At 36.2% G+C, this 21,703-nt stretch overlaps 1 protein-coding gene across 1 annotated transcript in view; it reads right to left on the bottom strand.

The window, feature by feature from the left end:
• Positions 1-21,703, bottom strand: part of ATRNL1 (attractin like 1) — a 493,875-nt gene that overhangs the window by 41,698 nt on the left and 430,474 nt on the right. Inside the window, exon 28 of the mRNA XM_062001233.1 lies at positions 10,710-10,824. Within this exon, the coding sequence (XP_061857217.1) occupies positions 10,710-10,824 (115 nt within the window). The remainder of the gene's footprint in view (positions 1-10,709; positions 10,825-21,703) is intronic.

Below are 21,703 nucleotides of genomic sequence, written 5' to 3'. Positions count from 1 at the left end.
CTATTTTCTAAGAAAGAAACATTGGGTCTTTGTATCAAGAGTAGAACAAAACACTGCTTAATAGCACTGTCTGATCACCAGTGCTTCCATTTGTGTAAAATAAATCATACTACTGAAAGATTTTTTCTTCCCCCCATCAGATTTCTATTAAAAATGACAAAAGTATCACATAACCTCTCAGCAAAATTCTCAAGTGAGAACTTCACATGTTAGTTAGTTACCTTTATCACTTCTTGGGGTTGTTTTGGTTTTCAGGGTTTTTTATTTAGTGTGTGTTTTGCTTGTTTGTTTTCTCTCCTTTGTTGACAGCAGTATAGTTCATGTCAAAAGAAGCACACTACAATTTCTCTCAACTATGGAAAGCTTAGCCTTGCAGAATGACTAAGGGTCTGCCTGGGAGACAATCAAATTTGAAGACCTAACTTTCCAGAACATTTTCTTCCTATTCATGAATTACTTTTCTTTGTACCTTCTATCAATTTCACTCTGACTTTCTAAATCCTACCAGCCTTCCTCATCACAGAATAGGCAAAAAAGAAAAAACTATCACATGCAGTAGTACAAGTGCAGGATTTCACAGCCTAAACAAAAGAAAATAAGACCAAGCTCTGTAAAAAACACTTTACTTGGATGAAGTGATTATAGTGAGGAAATAAGATCTACAAGTAGAAAGGGGATAAAATATAAAGGGACATCAGTTCTCCACCCCTCCACACAGAGCCCATTATGAGACCCGAAGGCTGTCCCTGCCATTTGACAAGGTAGAGAGCAGAAGGTCCTGGATACCATATATCTTGCTCTGACCCTATATATGGGACAAATTGCTGTTAGAAATCTGTCCCTTTCTATATCAACAGAAGAGTACATTGTGCAAGGTCACTGTTGACCTGCAGTATGTTCATTAAGAAAAATTCTTGACTCTTCCCTGACTTCCAACAAATACACTATAACTATGGAAGCCAATGAACTTCTTTTTGAATGAGGCTGTAAGTACTAAATTTAGAAAACTTATGAAAATGGACAAAAAGCATCAAGCAACAAACGAGGCTGTGTTTTAGAGGTAAAGAAATGCAAGAGTGAAATATGGATTGCCAAAAATCAAGCTGAGTTAGACCTTGCAAAAGTTTATTAAAACAAGCATTGGAAGACTTTCACCATGTAAATAAGAAATCAAAAAAAAGAAGGGTTATTACGTAGAAAGAATGAGGTGAAGCTCAAATATTTTCTAGATTTTGTCCCAGGAGTGAATTTTTTAATGATTTTCAAGAAGGGAGATAATAGTTATCAAAGAAGGTACCACCAACATAGATAACGGAATGAGGATATGGAAATAGAAACAATGGAAGATTTATGCATTGAGTAATCAGAACAGTAGTTCTGTAAGAACAAAAGAAAACAAAGGCTGGTAGAGGGGAAATTTAATAATCTGTCATGTCAAATGTAGTGTCATACAAATTGAGGAGAGTAAGTGCTGTCTTTTTCATCCTAAACATCATCTAGATTCGAGAAAAACTTATCTAGGTCTTTACTGATCTATTAATCAGACTCTGCTGTATGATCCTTGGCAAGAATGAACAACTAAAGGCAAGTAAATGGAAAATGGGTCAAAATGCTTCAACATTTTACAACAGGCTGTGCCGGACCAACCTGATGGGTTTTTTACAATAAGCTAACTAATTTTCTGGATAAAAAGGTGTCAATTTTTTAAACTTATGAAATCAACAATTTATGAAACAAATGTGAGAAATCACAGACAGGAAAAGATGATATATTAGCACAAGACTTAGAGGAGTCAATTGCAAGAAGGGGAGAAAATAGTTTTGAAGAGGAAGAAGGCTACTGATGGTATAAGATGGCAACAAGAATGAATCTTTTGACACTCTTTTTTAATACTTTCATTAAAGATCTTGGCATAAAGGTAGGAGCACACTGCTGAAATTCAATAATGATAAACATTGGTACGTATCATCAATGCAGAGAAGGAATAGAATTTAAACCAGAAAGAGATGCATGACCTCAAGAACTTGAGGAATATAAATGTACTGAGATTCAACAGTGCAAAATTCAAAGCCGTGTGTTTTGAGAACAAGCACAAATTTATACAGTAAAAGTTCACTGTTTGAGGTAGGGAAAAACAAGTTGGCCACAGAAAGTCTGAGCTGGAAGGGAAGAAATCAGTTTAAACCCCCTAAAAGTTAAATGGGCTACAGCAAGGAAATACCAGTGCCATTGGGCAATACCAGATGGGACTTTGCCTGGTACTCTGAGCACAACCTGGCTATGCAAGATGAATTGAAGCTGAAATTGGGACAGTACAACAAAGGTGTTCAGAAGACTGAGTAATGTGTTCAAAGCAGACCTCATTTGCCTTAGCCTGGCAAAATGAGGAAAACAGGGTAACGCTTGAGCACTTCAGCTGATGGTCATCAGGTAAGCAGGGTTGAAGGATAATGTTTCTTTCCAGGTTACAGGCTTCGAATTGAAGCTTTGGGTTCAACTGTGTATGTCCCCAGACAGGATCTTAGGATTATGAGCATCCATCATTGCCTCTCTACTCTTGATGAGTGGGGAGAGGAAATAACTGAATTGCCATCTGGATGCAACCTGAAAATGGCTCAGCCCACCTCCACAAACAGTGGAGGAGATGTACATGACTGTATTTACATTTCACAGTGTTTAGAACTTTTATAGCTTTGTCAGACATTATTTCAGTATTCTTTATGCACTTAAAGCTGCAAAAGCTCAAAAGAGGCATGAAACAAAATAACAAAACTAACCAAAACCTCATCTATTTCTAATACTCCAGAGGAACAGTGCCAGTTTTGGTTTGAACAATGAATAACTAGTTGTCAAAGAAATATTCACAGTACTTAACAGTTTTTATTAATGTGTCTCATTTTTCTGAATCCCTCTAGATCAGCAAACCAGTGATAAAGATCTAAACCAACCATCTCTGCCTCCTCTGTTATCCTCTCTTTATTTTTTATGTTTATTTTTCAGCTGATAGCTCTACAGTACAGTCTTTACTGTCCAATCAATAAGTTGTTTTTGCCAAGATTTGTGGAAGACAAATTGCTAATATATTGCATGTTCTTCATATTAAAGTGTTTGTGTCTTTTTCAAATAAATTCTCCAACATAGGGAAGAATCAAAGTTCTATGGCTAGAATGATACCAAAACTAATTAATAATAGAACCACCTAAAATTCTTTAAAAGACCAGACATCGATACCAACCTCATTCTTCACCACTTGCAAAGCTTACTATGCTAAGAACCACAGTGCTTTTCAGGTATACTTTACCCTACAGGTTACAAAAAGAACTGCTTTGGGTTTGGGCTGGAGGAGGGGTGGTGGTGGCTACTGGATCTTATTATCTACTTTGTTTTTGTTATTGCCATAAATATTTTTTAAGTAATCGTCAGCACCATCTGCCACTTACCACTGTGTTCTTTTCACAGTGTCAATACTGTAAACACAGTCTGCTCCATCATTTGATGCAATGCAGAAGAATGGAATTAAGCAGAAAATAGTCACTCTAAAAATAGGCCTCACTACTTAAAAGAAAGCAGCTCCTTCAGTAAAATTATCTTCAGAAGAGATTATTTCAGTTTCCACCAAGTCTTAGGGAGTTATTTGCTAAGACATGTCCAGTCAACTAAAAATAACTACATTTCTTTTGAGACCTTGGCACTTGCCAAACCATTCTCTCAGTGTCAGTAAGTTGAAGTTACTGCTTAGGAGTTTAGTTTTAGTCATAGTCATTAAACTCTCACAAACACCATTTTTATTTTCTCATTCAGTTTCAACTTTCTCTATGTCTATTGGCACTTCACAGAAGATGAATAGAACTGAGAATCTTTTGCCATTATATCATATGAGAAATTTTATTACTTATGATGAGGGGCAAAGTGTCCCTTCTAGAGGTACAGTGTAGTTGGTTTCGCTCAGTGTTTTTAATAATACTTTCTTTGTTTACACATTGCTTTATTCTGCTGAAATAGTACTGTTAGATTATAAATAAAAAATCTGCTTGTTTTGTCCAGCAATAAAAGCTTATGCTAATAAAACAGCAAATAATGAAAATAAACCAATAGACTGTCTCCAAAACTACAAAGGAGGAGGGATGACACCCTGTCTTGAGAGACTGACTGATATAGAACAAAGAACAGCATGATGCAGAGAAGTAAGTTTACTTATAAACGCATGTAGGCTGCCCAGATACTATTTCAACCATCTGGGAAAAAACAGAATGCAGAACTATGTTCTGTTTTATCTAGACTCACATCCTTTCATAGATTTCCTTTTTTTTTCTTTTGCAATATCACTTTTAGGTTTCTTGTTTCTATGTTTAGGAGTCTAAATAACCTCCCAACATTCAGGACTCATGCTCTTTCTTTATTAAAGCCTGAGATAATAATCAAAAGTCCAATTTCTAAATGAAGAAACAATGAAGAAACAACAGAAATAAAAGTCTTTATGTACCTTCAGCACCTCTTCTCTAGGTTAAGCACTTCTCTTTCCCTGGTTCCCTTTTGGTCAGTTAAAAGGTTTCTTTTTTTGTCAGTAGGTATTAGTCTATACACACCTTCAAAATACTGCATTCAAGACTCTATAAATAGTTGATGCCACATTTTATACAGCATGAAACACATCCTTAGTGTAAGCATTATTCCAAAACAGATACCTTGCCAGCACTCCTCTCTACTAGCTACCTGACATTATACCATACATAACAGTTCTGTTTTCCAATTTGAATAGAGAACACACAAACAAGATCAATGATCTGGCCTAGCCCTCTGCTCTTAATAGAGCAAGTTCCAAGCCCCTTTTTCCCCCTCTTTCTGAGTATAAGAAAAGATTTAAAAAGAGGTGAAACAGTGTGCCAGAATATGTATGTCTAAGAAGACATGAGGTTAAAGTGGTCCTTAGCAAATGAGCTTCAAGTTCACACTTAACTCTTCAGCCTCACTGTTGAGGAAGGAGCTTTTCAGTAGGCACAGGGATATACTTGCGAATGCAGAATCAAATTCAGCTGTTTCCCTCTGTTTCCTATGTTTCTTCCCTTTTAGTACACGAGAAGTACCAGAACTCTCAACATGCACACTCAGGCCCTTGATAATATATACTCCATACACCACACTGCACAATTCCATTGATATTGCATTATTACCTTTTCATTATTCCTCCTGTATTTTCAGTCCTTTAGTATTCTGTAAATACACTTCAACATGAAAAGACATTCAACCATCTCTAGTGATTAAAAATGTTTACTGATCTTTGTAGCTCTGATGACTTTATATTGAGTTACTTTGCAAATATGAAGGAACTGAGCAAGGAATGTGTTTGTAGCAAGGAGAATCTCATGGGACTTGGTGCATGCCTGCAACTATTTCACTGCATACTGAGACAGGCGCACATGTGAACCCATTCTACATACGAAAACCCCTAATCTATGGGTTTGCTTCCAAGAGTCAGGACAATTGAGTGATATCACGAAATACAACACTTTGTAAAAATGATATCTTATTTTGGTTTTTATAGTAATGTGTCTCATGCTATGGAGCATCTTTTTCTGTATTTTAATCACAGAAAATCAGAAATAGAACTGAGAAAGCCTTGTTACTGAAAACCCCCCATCCAGAGCTAATTGTCTTGTAGAACAGTTAATGAGTCGTTATTCATTATGATGGTGAGTACAGGGAAGGCAGATGGCATGGTAATTTTATTGATTCTGTGATCCTACTGTAGCTTGCTGATTAAGTAGGATTGAACGCAACAGTTAGTATGGCCAGAACTACACAAAATTCTGCTTTGATTCCAGGATATCAAAGAGTAACTTTCAGATGGAAGTGTTGGAGAGGCCTTACCAAACATTAATTTCTTGCTATCTTCATTTATATTTATAGCAACAGAATTTTGTGTGCAGTCTTCCAGGATTTACATTCCACAACTTCCACTGCAAAATTACTCTCACTGAAGTCGCTCTATTATTTACTATAGATTATTTAGCTCTTGATTTTAATTTCCAAGTGTACTTTTAATTATTAAGTTTGATACATCTCATCTAGATATACTCACCTAGATGTTACAAGTCCTCTGTCATTTAAGGGGATCTTATCAACATTTACAAATATATAAAGGGTGGGTGTCAGGAGGTTGGGAAATCCCATTTTTCTATTGTAGCTAGCAACAGGACAAGGGGTGATGGGATGAAGCTGGAACATAAAATGTTCCATTTAAACATAAGAAAAAACTATTTTACTGTTGAGGTGAGGGAGCCCTGGCACAGGCTGCCCAGGAAGGGTGTGAAGGTTCCTTCCTTGGAGGTCTTCAAGACCCATCTGGACATGTTTCCATGCAACCTGATCTAGGTGGACCTGCTTCTGCAGGGCAGTTGGACCAGATGCTCTCTAAAGGTCCCTTCCAACCCCTACCATTCTATGATTCTATGATTTAACACAGACACACATATGCCTTCAGAGACCATTCAGCCCACTGTTTTAATAGGAAAGCACCTTTATGTGGTGGCTCTAGCATTTCTATCTTGGCAGATGACAGGGAAATTTTGCTCTATGCAAGTAAAGGAAACTATAAATAATTCACAAAGTACATTCTGCTTTAAAGCATTTACTGGCCTTTCCAAGAACAATGCAGAGTTCTATAAATTTACTGTACAATATCTCAACACCTCAAAGTGTGAGATTTAGTTGGTTTTAACAGTAATGATGACATGATCACAGTTCTTTCAACAGAATTTATCACACCACCAAGCTCTTCTTTCTGTATTCCCTGATACATCATCAGAGCTGTATGAAGACCTTGAAGGAGTTATTCTTGGTCTTTCTGCTGCTGGTAATTCACTGGCACCTTTTTCTGCAATAAGTAATTTATATATTATCCTAATGTTCTTTTTTATTTGGCCCAGCTTGTTTTGTTCAGTACCCTTTGAGATGTATAATTTAGTTCTTTCTAGAGATCTGGTTGCAGCTGCTCTCATTATTAGATCTCCTTCGATATCTATAAGAGTTTAAGCTATTTAAAGCATGGGGTCAGACACTACAGCATAACACATGATCTCTAGCTTTGAAAGTGTCAAGAAATCTGTAAGCTATAGATGTGCATTGTATATTATAATCTGCCCACAAATGCTGAACAAGTGATTTTTCTGATATGTAAATACACAGGTGTTTGTGTATTGATATACACATGAATTGTACAGAGAATTGCTAGTTTTTTGAACTTCTTAAATTTGATCTGATTACTCAGGTAAAATGCAGCCAATGAGACAAGTGAAGAACGAGGAAACCATATGTTCTATATTTGCCACTCCAACACTGACAAATTCAGTTTTTATCACTACTAAACTTCCTTAATGTTTTGCATTGATCATTCTAATTTAAAATTCTAATTTCTGCCTTAATTCAAGCAAAATTTCATTTAAAAACTGTTGTTACTCTAGAGAAGCATAACTGACTTGTTAGGATGTTCTTCAAAGCTTAAACCTAAAAGAAAATGTGAAGTCTACTGTGCTATATCTAACCTCCATTGACAGTAACATCTATTGACTTCCCAGATTTTCAAGACATTTAATTCTACAAATTGATCCTTCACTGAAAAAAGCTTTTCTTTACAACATGACTCTCAATGAATAGTGGGTCTTTTCTTTTTCTTACCAATACATTCATTTTTATCAATATTTCATCTGAATCTTCATGACCAAGCTGTATAAAACCACATATTAAACCACGTATTAATTTTAAGCAGGTTTAATTATGTCAGCCTAGTCATTATTAGCACTTAGAACAAACAATGCTGTTGAAAGTCTATAAAGTTCTGAGTATTTTCTGCAGGAAACAGAGAGCACTCAGATCTCCACTGGGACATATGGTCTCTCCTAAAGAAGTGTTTGCCTTGCACAGCCTTTGGCCAAAGCCCACCATCTGCAGTTTCAACTTTTCTTCCAGCTGCTGATAAAGGTGAAGTATAGAACATATGCTGCAGAAAGAATAACCTTTGCATTAGGTTGATTTTTTGTTTTGTTTTGTTTTGTTTTTAAATATTCAGAGACACTTTTCAACAAAATATTTGCAAATATAACCCTTGGAAACAAGTAAAACTCACTTTTGACCAAGTTCTGATCTTAAAAGCATCGGGATACAACTAACAACTCTGGTGCAGCATGGACTAGTTATTTGTGGAAAGAATTCTCTTTCTTGATTTTGGAGAAACTCTAATGCAAAACAATACAGGCATTCCATTCTTCTATTTCGGAAATTTGCCAATAAGAAATGTTTTATTGTACAGTCTCTCATTGTGAACTGTGAATTAGTATCATTGATGTATCATTTAAACAAATAGGTTTGACACACTGTCAGTTTTATACTGCAACGATCCCAATGAGCTTGAAAATGGTTATACACAAGTAATAGAAGATTCTAAAATGACTCTGCAAGACATAATTACTGAACACACTACTTTCAGCCACCTAAATATCTTTGTTTTAACTTAGCTTAGATCATAAGGGAAACCAACTGCATAGCAAACATGTCTGCTGCACAAGGATTCCACATAATTTCAAGTAACTTGGCACAGTTCACAGCATCTGCTCCCAGGAAGCCCAGGAAAGAAGCAGCAGGTAGTGCTGCAGGACAGGAATGAAGTGAATTAGTAGAGCTACAGGTATGCCAACAAACTTGCATAATAGCTTCTGTGTGGACTATGCAGGGTTATATACAGTGAAAGCAGTCCATGAGTACCCAAATTCATTACACACAAGAAAAAGCAATTAAAGCAATATAATCTATATATAATCTAATGGTTGAATCAGCATGGTTGCACATCTCAAGCATTTCTATTTGCTTTTGACCCTGAACAAAGTGAAAGTTGTGAGGCTAAATATTTTTTATATTTTTAAATACTGAAAGGCTGACAAACACCACAGTAACGAGAGGAAAAATAGCATTTGAAATATAAGCCTGCAAAGCTGATGGCAGGCAAAGTAATAAGAGGGCAGATCAGAACAGCAGGACATCACATGTTAATCTTTCATAGATTAAGAAACATTCAAAATGACAAATCTGCTGTGTTGTTGAACCCAACTCCTGTTTCAAAAAGCCTCCACAGTTTACATATAGCAAAGAACAGCAATGACTTTAAAAAAATTATGTAGTAAATAGAAGGTGATTATGAAGTAACTAGATAAATACATTTTTACTGCCAAGAAGCACATCATAGGTAAATTTCAAAATAAAAGGAAAACAAACCCAAACCAAAGATCATTTTAAGCTCCAATTTCAACAATTACTTTTAATTTCCTTTCTTAATGTTTTTCCTTGTTGTAAGACTATGAACACCTTCGAGTCTTTTTAATTTCCTTAAAACCTGAACAGGGAATACACTAAACATCCTGACTCCTTCATTGCTCTCTTCAGGGCACTTACATTTTTTACTTCTTCCAGGAAATGTATTTGACAAAGCATCAGTAACACTTTTATTTTCCTAGCACTTCCAGAAATCATATTACAAGTCATAAACAGAATTTTAAGAACTAAGTCCTCATCTCACAACTCAGGGAGGGAGGAGATATAACCCCTCTATCCCCTAAAAAAATGAACTAAAAACCCCAAATAAATAACAGATAGTCATCAGGCCAAAAGGAGAGAAAAGAACAGTCAGCTGAGCTTATTTCCAACATAAGTCAACTGAGTTTGCCCTCATCACCATTACTCAATAGTGTTTAATCTCTTAAATGGAATTGTGAAGGTTAAAAGGATATCTTTTTGGCTAGCCTTAAAAAGCTAGCCTTAAAGCATATTTTCTCGCTCAAAGGAACATTTTGGGCACATATCATGCTGCTTACTGTTCATTGTGCAGGTCTTCATTTTGGCAAGAACTCCAACAAATTCTGAAATAGCAACTGTGGCATCTGTGCAGCATCACGTTGTCTTCTCAACATTGTTGTCGTGACCATTTTGTATCACACCATTGTAGGCAATTATTTAAAGGGTTAAAAAAGTGTATTTATGTATCTCCTGTATACAAATTATTTTATAAGAATGGATGTAATGGTTTTGTACAACAATCTGGCATAGATCAGATAAGAGAAATACCACAAGACATGATTCTAGATAACACAAATCTGCTTTAAAATGTGCTGGGATAATTTCCAAAGTGAACACCTTCCTAAAGAAGCATTCACTTACACAGTCCCAGGTCTCAGCTGATAGACTCTCCAGGAAATGCTAAGATTTAACTGGATTCTGGACAGCATTGGGATTCATGGCATAAAGGAACTTAACCAGAAGTTAGTGCATTAAACATCAACTTGAACAGAGGATACTCACTGGTATTCCCTATATAGCCTCATTTATAACAGCTTGAGCTGAAACTCTAGACGTATCTGCATCTGAATATTTTTTGCCCAACAAGATGTGGTTGAAGAATGCTGGTATGCACACACATTGTTTCAGGAAGTGAGAATGATATATGTCATTATAACAGTAGTCTAGAATGATCACTGGGCTTTTTATTTGGGATACCACATCAAAGGCTAAACAAAAATTCCTCATTAAACATTGGCCCTAAACTTAACATCAACTCGACTGAGTAACCTCTCGGATTCATCTGCTGTGCCATTATTTTGGATCTATGTGGGTGCACTTGTCCAAGTACACTGCATTGCATGAGGACAGATCAACACAAGCCTTACCTGATTGACCAGGGGGAGGGACCCCTGATGATCCTCTGGGCAGACACAGAAATACTGTGAGGACTGCGGCTCTGTTTCCTGAACATGGCTCAATGGCAATTGGTTTAGGTGCACTCTGAAAAAGGAAGATATCTGTGTCATGTCTGAAATTTCCATTATATTTTCACTTGTGTGTCTAATTTATTTTAAGGTTCACTGTAACAGTAGGCAGATGTTTTTCCCAAGCAGTTCTTTGCATTGAAACAGATTGTAATACCCATGTTAATTGACTTAAAAATGGGCTGTAACAGCCCACATAGCAAATCTAATCAAACAGAAAAACTGAAATGATCATAAAGACAACAAAATTATACTTAATTTTATAGCTCACTAAATGCAGTGATATGAACTTCTTAAAGCTTAGAAAAAAAAAGCAAAACCTTTTGGTGTACACAGTGGTATCTGAGAGCATCAGAGTTTCCTCTATTCTAATAAGAAGCATTCATGTGAAAGTATTGTGCTCAAACAGCATCGATTGCCTAGCCCTCCTTATGCAAAAACCATAAACAGAGCAAATCTATATTATATATAGATATATGAAAACAGCCAATCCCTCTTGAGTTTCCCAGACCAATAAATCTGCCTCCTCTGTGTCTGTCCTGCTAAGCAAATGATTACTTTGAGGTAAGAACTTCTGGACTTTTTTCGCACATGCAGAAAACAGGTGCAGTGTGAATATATTAAACAAACCTAGAAACTCTATGAAAACGTTACCTGTACGATTATCATCTTGCTTTGTTTTATATAAAGCTATGATAACAGTATTTTTTGCTGACAGGAGGTATGTGCTGTTACCAAGAATCTCTCTCTTACTAGCTAGAGATTTTTAGCTTGCAGTTAGCTTTCCACTAAATGATTGCTGCCATATTGTTCTGAAGTTACCATGACTTACAACATTAGGAACTAGAAAAAATCAAAGTAGTCTACAAAGCTATAGAATAATATTTCTAATCCTACAATTTACAACATTTCCATATTTACATGTCTCAATGTTTTGTGCTCACCAAGAGATAGGCATTTCACTTTTGAAAGTTCAAACATTTAACTGAGAACTAAAGATGTTTCTAAAAACTCTAGGTCTAAATCAGCACAAGCATTTGTTTCTTTTTCTGCTTGTAAATTTTTAGACTGTCTCTCACGTTTCAAGGCAAAAAATACAAGTTTGATGTTTTGACTCAAATTTCAAAGCTATAAAACTTTTCATTCTCATACAAAATGCAATGTATATATATGTCAACTGATTCAAGTATACTTATAAAAATCATAGTTTAGCCAAGTCAAATGCACTGAAAAGTCCTAGATATAAAGAAAACAAAGGCACTTGCATCATATAAAGCAATTATCATTTTCAATTTTTCTACCTCCAAGTTACCAACATTCGCTACTGCTCAGTGAAGATAAGGAAACAGAGAATACAGCAATAAATTGAATAACAGATAAACATATCTATTTTTTATTTCATGGTCATATTTGAAAGGCACTTCTGTTGATTCATTTGAGGTGATAGCATTAAAATAACTTGGGTGAGAACTGTCATTTAATCTAAAATTGCCGTCACATAATGAATTACAATTGATATTCACAAAACCTTACCAAACAACCGAAAAGTAAAACCTCAAAAGCTTCAGCTAAAAAGATATTTTTAAAAAACAAAATAAGAAATATTTTGTAAAATGAGTGCTCTGGATTTGTAGCATTAAGTATTGTTTTTTGTAATGTATTGGCTCCATGTAGGCCAAACGAACAGATAAAGAGAACAGGTTCTGAACTTGTGTTACCTGGTGTTTATCTGTTGACTTCCATGGATCTATTATCAGAAAAACTTTTAGATAGGCATTGCTGGATGATACAACTTTATGCTAAAAGCAATGCAGTAAAGAGGAAAACAGAATAAGAACCTTTCTAATATTAGCAGCATTGCTTGCACATACATAAAAATAGTACCAGTAGATTATTAGGAAAGGCACAAGAAAATTTTCTTATTAAGGTTTCTTTGAGTCACGTATGTTGAAAGGCAATGCAAAAAACACACACAAGGATAACGAGAATTCTTTTCATTGTAACCTTTAATATAGAAAAGATCCCAAAAGGATCATTCAGATTAGCACCTAGTCTGTACCCTGGGCTGTTTAAATCTCATCAGACAAATGGAGGCATAGAATCACACAACATACACAGCAGTGACCACAGCCTGGTGTAGACCTCTCTGCTGCCTTCTCCCTCTATTACATGCTTTCATTCACTCCTACTTGTTGCACTTTCAACTGTCTAAATCCAAGACTTCTCAACTGTCCCAAATTCATTTCACACCTTCCCTTGGACATAAATGCATGTCCTTTCATTCCAGCATTTCTACTTATATCTCTCTCCTCAACCATTGAGACAGGGATGCAACTCCATGACAGTTGAATTCATTTCACTTTGACTCAATGCTTCCTAAATCACCCTGTATTGGCCCTGCTTCTGCACCTTCAGTGCAAAATAGACTTTCCAGTTCTAGGCAAGTTCCTGGAGCAGGAGCTGTGAATGGAGCAGACCAGATGCTCTTCATGTCCATGGACAGGCTGCTATAAACTGGGGAGGTGGTTAGTCAGTGACTTCTGTGCACTCACTAATGCAATAAATAAATTTTACGAATAAATACCTTTGCATGAGGTGTCATGCACCTCAATCCTTGTACAGCATTTATGATTAAATTGGTATTACTAATGCAAGCAATAGAGCATTTAAGTCATCTGTCTTGGTTTGTCACAATAGCAAATCAAATAACATGGAAAGGCAGACAAAATGAAATCTTCATTTTAAAATGTAATTCAGAATACAGTTTATGTGGACTCACAACTGAAAGGAGAAAAAAAATACCATTATGTCATTTTAATTTGGTGACTAATTACTTTATTATAAATCAAAATGATGATATTTTCTATTGCTGTGTAACAGAAAACCTTTCATTAACAGGCTTCATCCTTTCTGTTTGAAGTTTATACTCATTTCAAAACAGAACTGGAGGAAATTATTTCTGACAAATATTATTCAGAGGACCTCATCCAAAAACCCAACACAGTAAGAATTTTGTATTTGTTCTTATTTGTTCTTTATAGAACATTATGACTGAAAAAGCAGATGTCTTATCTTACCTCACATCATTCACATTGGGTAGCAAGAACTATGGAAGCATAGAGCAAATGATAATAATTTAGATACCCTAAGGTTTGTAGGTTGTTTAAAGATAAATACATAACCATGAATCAAAGTTATTTCACAGTGACATAACATGTTCTCTGAAACGTGCCATTTATCATACATTTTCCACGGGTTTTTTGGAGGAGATAAGGCACATGTTTGTTTGCCCAAAGCACTTAGCTACCATGATTTACTTGCTAGAATGATCTTTTTTTTTCCTCTCTGTACAGAAAGTGACTTACGCTTTCGCCAAAAAGCACAAATGACAATCACAGAGTTAATAAAAATTTATCAGTGTAAGACAGAATAAACAAATAATTCTTTATTGAACAACTCTTCTATTCCCTTTCTTACACATACTATGACAAGAAGAAGTATGTCAGTTGGGAAGGTGAAAAAAGAAGGGGAATAAAACCAAGGAGGAGCAAAAGGGTGAAAGAGTATATATTACTATGATAGTGAGAAGAGTAAGTTAGTGGATGGAAAAAAGAAGAAATAGGTGGAGAGTGTAGTGAACAAAACAGAGAATTAAAATAAGAAAAAGAATAATAAGGTTTTATCCACAATTTAAATACGTAGTCACATATTTATTAATGTAAACAAGTATCAGAAGTCATCTTTCCAGGGCCCTAGATTCTCATCACAGAAAAGGTTCTCCATTCTCCAGCTCTCCTACAAAGACCTAGCCAAAGTCCAGCTGCTTGAGCGAGCTTGTGAGGAATTACTGAGCTTTGGGAAGATTTTTTACTCATCCTTGTGATGTTTCTATAGGAAAGAAATTTTGGCTGGATTTTTTTTTTCCTATCCAAAGGACAGAAACTTGTGTCAGTGTCTGCCATATTCATACCTATATTAAACATTCGTTTCTAAGTACTTAGAAAAACATAATGAGCAGCTTAAGAGACCTAACCAAGTAGAAAGTGGGAAGTGTATTCTGTCACTCTTGGAGGGCAGGAACTGAAGGCAGTGGCCTGAAGAGCTGAGAAGAGCACAAGAACACAATGTTGACTAAGTGGATGTTCACGGATCTGATATAAGGGTTCAGAACCTCTTTGGGAGAAACACAATGAAACTTCAACATCAATTTATATTGATCAATTAAAATATTTAATACTGTGAATACAGGAAGATGAAAAGTGTGAAGTGTTCTGGCTCTATCTGTATTCCAAGAAGTGGTGTCTCACAGAAGCACCATAAAACTTTGCGATTTCAGTACTAAGTAATATCTACATATTTTTTCTGTTCAGCATTCTGAGTTAGGTGCATCCAATTTTTAGAAGTGCATTATTATACCATAAGACAAATAGATCACATAAGACTAAATGGCTCCAAACTCATGCCAAAAAAGCAATTAGAAAATTGAATCAAGGAATTAAGGATTAATGTGAGCATGTTACACCTGTCAGAAGTAATAAGTATTTTGACAAGAACAGAGTAAAGTTTGACAGTGTGCACGAATACAGATCTGATACATAAATCAAGTATTAAAATGCAAACAACTATGCATTAATCACTGTAATGTTTCTTAACTAAAATGGTCTTAGAACTACTTACGAGAATTCATTAGAAACACAATTTCATCTCTACTTAAAAAAACAGGCTTGACCTATACTTTTTGTTTCAGTAATAAATGATGTCAATTTAAACTTAGCTCTTACTCATATTTAATAATAATAAAATAACAATTAATCTGGTGAATTCCACATAAACTTTGATGGCTTGGCAAATAAACAATCAAATATCTTGTTGTGGCATGATTACCACTGGAGTCAGAATGTAAATAGCCACTTTTCTTGAGTTCAATGTGCAAGACTTCAGAGAGGAGAAAAGAAAAGAAACAAGACTGTGTCATCAGAAGAGGTAAAGAATGTAGAAAAGCAGGAAACATAAAATTTATACAGCTATACTACAAGTATTCACATTTGCACTTTCTCTCAGCTTCAGGTTAGTTTCCTGATTTCTTTGTGATAAGTATGAGATTCATTAAAACATTTGAGTACCCGAGTTGGATTTTCATCAAATTTAGATACCCAAATGCAAACTCAAGAGCCTCAAAACCATGTTAAATCTTAGCTTCAATATTTAAAAAAATTCTCAATATCTGAAGCTCTCCTCTACCTCCAAAGGCAGATGCTGGTCTGTCTTACACGCGCTCTGGATTCATTGGCATTTCTGAAGATGCCCTTGATGTAGAGCTCAATCTAGGTAGCTGTTTTCAAAATATGCTTACCAAATTAGATTTTTACATACAGTTGTGGCCACTTTCTGTTAAAACACAGTTGAAAGCAGATGTAGCTCTGTTCTTCATGGAAAGGATTAATCCTGGTTTTCCTATTCCGCATTTACGAAAGCTATGTTTGAGGTGAGTTATTCTGACTTATAGTTAAAGATGGAGATCAAAATGCTGTTATTGCTCTGACCATTTGCAGTGAAGGCAGACTTTTCAGCAGTGCAAAAGGAGGAAAAAAAAAATTCATCCTCTCAAATACACAGAATTGCATTAATGTCATTTGGTGGGGGCTTTTTTGGTCATTTTGCTGCAGAAACTTCAAACATCCCTGGCACAGCTATCCTGCTGAGAGAAAGAACTGGGAGACTCCCACCTGTGGCCAACTTCCACACTAGATTTTCAGAGGAATGAAGAAACACTGTCTGCTCCTCCCAGAAGGGACTCGTTGCTTTCATAGCACTCACCGCTGACCTAAGGAGAACCTGGGACTTCTTCCAGAGTGTTGAAACTAAGGATATGTCTTAGACAGAAACAAAGACTGTAATCAGTACTGCTGTTTGCTTAGGCTATCAGTGTTACACTGCATTGCTGTTCTAAATGTTGGGTACATCTTAACTAACACTTTTGAGCACGAGCTTTCCACTCACCCAAAAGTTTTGACAATTTTCTCCACAGACTTATTCAGTGAGTAATGAGCCTTAATGACACTGCAACAGGAAAAAAAGAGGAAGCTTTCACCAAACATCATTTGTGTGCCAGGAGAAATATACTTTAGGAAATACTGCAATAGAATAAATAAGCAAGGCTGGAGTTGCTATGTGGCTGGCATAGGAAACACCAGTTCTTCATATGACCCTAGGGTTTTACTGAAATTATAAGCATCCACTACAGACTTTCATTTAATCCATCCTGTGAAGTTTCTCTCTTGCAATTAGTGAGAGAAAGGCTTTACCTCATTTAAACCTACAAGAATGGCCCAGAGCCTGAGTGTGCTCAACACTTTGGGCTTCTACACTGCACCTTCTTTCTGTGGATTTCTCATTGATTCTAACTTTGGTTAATAAGATCCCACTAACCCATGTTAGCAACCCCATACATAACAATATTACCTACAGCAGTAAATGCTGGAGAATATTTTGAAGCATCTTACAATTCTGAAAGTGCCTTGGGGTAACTACCTTGCTTCTGTGATTGAGTCATCCAGCCAGTGCTGATTTACTGGGAGGACTCTACCAACTCAACTTTCAGAATGCACCAGTTTTCAGGGAAACATTCTATAGTGACTAATGGAGCTGAGATCACCAGACCTACTGATAATAAAACGTTAACTTGACCAAAATTATACTAACATTTCTTCTTAGAGATTTTTTTAATAGTGAATTACTCTTTCCATAGTAATTTCACTCCATTGGTTTGCAGAATATAAATCTCCCATAATTTCCTTGTTTCAAATTAGCAATGGAAATCTCAGAATATATTGGTACATTATTTTCCATGAGAAAAACAGTGGGAATTAACAATAAAAAGAACACATTATGATTACCAAGCTGCGATTACGGTCCCAGTGAGCAAACTGAATAGTTATCTTTCAATTTATTGTCTTACCACTCTATCTCAACTATATCAATGTGCAGTGATAGGCTGCATTCTTTTTTGCAGTCTCTTCTGAGTAGAATGCTGATAGTTATCAAAGGTTATGTACTGATGTTAAAATTATGTATTAATCTGAAAGTGTTTATGCTCAGAAGAGCCATATTTTTATTATAAGAACTATATTTATGTGCAACAAAGTTACTCTCAGTTAATCTAGCAAGAGGCTTCGTTTCAAAACCTAATACTGTGTCATATAGCATTTCATTAGCAGGAGAGTTATGAATTGACATTCTGATTAAAACTGATTTATTAAGACAAAGCTACGAGAAACGACTGCAGACATTTATTTTCAATAAGGTTTCCAGAAAGAACTCCTAGTCAGGTTTCATATTCAGCTTTCATCCTATTGCCTAAAGGTGGGTTTTTTCTGAACTGTGACACTAGTGTGAACCATGCTGCAGTCTGACTTTCACAAGTGGCTGAACAGAGCACAAAACATTGAAGTTAAATCAAAACACCAGGTAGCTGCTGTAAGGCACATTGCATTTCTTTTTCTGTGTCTGTGCATGCACTTTCCTATCTCTTTATACTGTTAAACTAACTTGGTTTAACTTTACTTGACCACTGATAAGAGCAATTTCAGGTTAACCTGGAAAATATTAAACATAATTTACAACTGATGGTGTGTGAAGTAGTTGGTCTGGATTACTGCCAGAGATATCCCCAATAGCCTCCAGCACATTCTCCTATTAAACTGTATGGGTGTGATTAAAGTCTGATGATGTTAACGTCCAGTTTGTGAAAATAAATTTATCTTGGCAGCAGTTAGCTAGATCCTTTTGGGAAAAGCACCCAAGACCCTGTGTCTGTGGTATATACAAAGCACTATGTATCCTCAGATACTTTCCTGTAAATTCTTTTTACTGCCATTTCAAATTCTGTAAATCAAAGGGATGTTGTGCCATGAAGTGATGCTAATGAGCATTTATTTCCCAGATGGATATATTTGTTGTATCTCCAAGGATTAGAAACAAGAAGTGGAGAATTCTGTTATTGCTTCACAATTCAACCTTAAAGGCTCATCTATGGAAACTCACATTTCACTGGTGGCAAATTACAGACAGTCCATCACTGTTAGAACTTGGGCTGATCACTTAAGACGAGATGATCACCCCATATATCATAGTGGGTTGACTTCATCCCAGATGGCCTGGCAGAAGAGGACATGGTCTCCCCAGAGCCACTACTAACTTTTCAGGGTGATAAAAGATGAAGTACTAGTCATAGTTCAAATTCTCCCTTTCAGGCCAACAAGGGTAGCTACGATAGCAGGCAGGTGAATACTGAACTAGGATGAGCTTACTTTCCTTGGGAACAAACAACCTGAGTCAGCTCCAGACTTCTGAAATGCCCATGAAGTGGATCATCTTGGACTGCCCTTTGCTCAGGGTGGATCTTCAAATGCCAATCTGTCATTGCAACAGCAGATCTCAAATAGAAGTCAGAAGTTCTGACTAGCAGGTACCTTTTTTGACCACAAAAATCTCATTCCTGTAGCCAAGGTTTGATTATTATTTAGGAGATCTGTGCCAAACTTGAGGGTTAGCAAAAGCAAGCGTCCTGAAATTATTATGCTGTATTTTGCATTTCTTGCAAAACTGGAGAGAAAATATAGTACACCATATGTCATCTGAAACACACTTGTGAACTTTTCCTCAGCAATGTCTTTTAAAGTTCTTTTTGTAACCTCCTGGCCACATGGACCGTGCCTAGTGAATGATGAATTAAAACATTTATACCTGGAATCATAATAATAAAAAAGGGAACTAAATCAAGACACATTGTGAAAACTAGCTGTCAGCAGAAGGGATTAAAGTGCAAACTTGGCAATATTCTTAATGCAGGAAAAAAATGCTAATGGCCACAGAATAACAAATTACTTTCTATCATGACAACTTCCACAGATCACAGCCTACTGAACATAGAGAAGACACAACCTGAACATCTGAAAACATGGCACAGCTTTTATTTTTATTGTCCTTGCCATGCTCCAAGGACAACTGTGAAATGTGTACACCACAGCCAAAAATATTCTCAAGCAAACTATTGTGCTATTTAAGACTTGAAAGCCTACAGAAGTTTTCATCCTAGTGACTGCGTGTGGATAGTGTGGATCAGATCACAGTTGCTTCAGCAGCAGGAAAAAAGAACCGTTAAAGACTTCACCATCCCAAGGAAAAGGCATGTGACAGCAGCAAAAGAGAACCTAGTTTTGCTGGATTATACAGCTGTAGCAGCAGCACGTGTTGAGCTGACTAGCAGTTCTAGCAGTCATTGCTGCCAACCAGGTGGAAAAAGAGTGGGCAGGCTGGCAGGCTTGAGAAAGCACAAACCAGACCCTTCTAAAGGTGTTGCAAGACGCGTCTCTCACGTCCCTCTCTTTTGGACCTCTGTCACCTACTCTGGACCATTCACTAATTTGAAGGCATAATTGGGTACAGATTTTCACTCGAATTGTTAAGAATTAATTCAAATTTGATATCTATGAGAATAATCTTCTGCCTAAATCAGTGCAACACTCGAATAACCACAGAACTATGCTGACTCATACCACCTTCAAATCTCACACTACATTGTTAATTCCTTAATGGTATTCTTGAAACATTCTGCATATAAACTCAAACTCAAGTATCACCACTTAATGTTCCTTTCCAAGTTGCTCCCTATGAAGACTGTTAAGACTTATGGTGGTCACAAACATGTTAGGAACTTCACTGAATATGCGTAAGAAATGAGACTTACAGGATCTCATTTGGCAAATAACTAGACAAATGAGAACTAGTACTTGGAGAAGCTGTTGCATTAAAGCAAACAGGATTATTTATGCATGTTACTCATGTTACCTTAACATAACTGATGGAATAACCTTTTTTAAGTTTTAAAAAAGAGGCCTTTTTAATATACCAAAATAAGAAAAAGACTGATCCTTTAAAATATTACACAATCTGCATCATTTTCACCAAATCGGCAAAGATTTACTGTGTAAAGAATTTGCTCAACTCGGATTTGCTAAATCCAACTTACTTGTTCCACTTGCATGGTAAGTAAGTGTTGTTTGTTCAGGAAGGACCATATTCCAAGCCTGCCTAGCCCCTTGAGCACTGCTAACTGAAAATGAATGGTATGGAAACACAGTCCAGCTCAGTTTATAATTCTGTTTCACATGCATTTCCAAGGGCACAGCAGGAATTTCTAATCATTGTTAAATTTATGTTTATATTTTAATTATTTTTCTCAGTAAGGTGGTACAAAATTGATACCAACAAAAACCAAAATCCTTATTGACATTGAATTCTGCAGTCCCCATCCTTACTGCATGAAAGTACAGACAAGCTTGTTATTTCCCTTCAGGAAATATTCTCACTTTAAATTTTACATTGTAACATTTAGCTGCAGCAATGATGCTTGAAACATCTTTTCTTCCAAAGACATCCCATTTTCACAGCACATCGACCAGCTTTTGAAAATAGTTTTCTTCAAAATTTACAGATTTGGGAACTTTTCCTTGGAGTTTGTTTCAAATCCCTGCATTCCATCAAGGCTTCTCACACACTTTTCTTATCTAACCAAATGATTTCTTTTCCCCTAATTTTATTCATAGAGTTCATTCCGCTGCCAAGAGTAAACCAGAGTAATGTTTGTCCTGTACTTCAGTCAACAGAATGGTATACAACACATTTATTTTTGTACCAAAGGTAAACTCTCATTTCTTTCAGCAGTGACTACTATTAGGCTAATGAGGCAAATCTTGCATTGTTTTCTGATTCCTCTTCCCTTTTCCCATCCGTCCCTTCCCAACACCTTTCACAGTCTTAGGGTGCACTTCCCATGGAAATAAATGTCCCGTATCAAATGTCACTGACTATACATTAAGCAGAGGAACAGGATC

Source organism: Colius striatus, chromosome 8 (genome assembly GCF_028858725.1).
Source record: "Colius striatus isolate bColStr4 chromosome 8, bColStr4.1.hap1, whole genome shotgun sequence".
Lineage (NCBI taxonomy): Eukaryota > Metazoa > Chordata > Aves > Coliiformes > Coliidae > Colius > Colius striatus.
The sequence above is the reverse complement of the archived record's forward strand: the minus strand, read 5'-3'. Positions and strand labels throughout refer to the sequence as shown.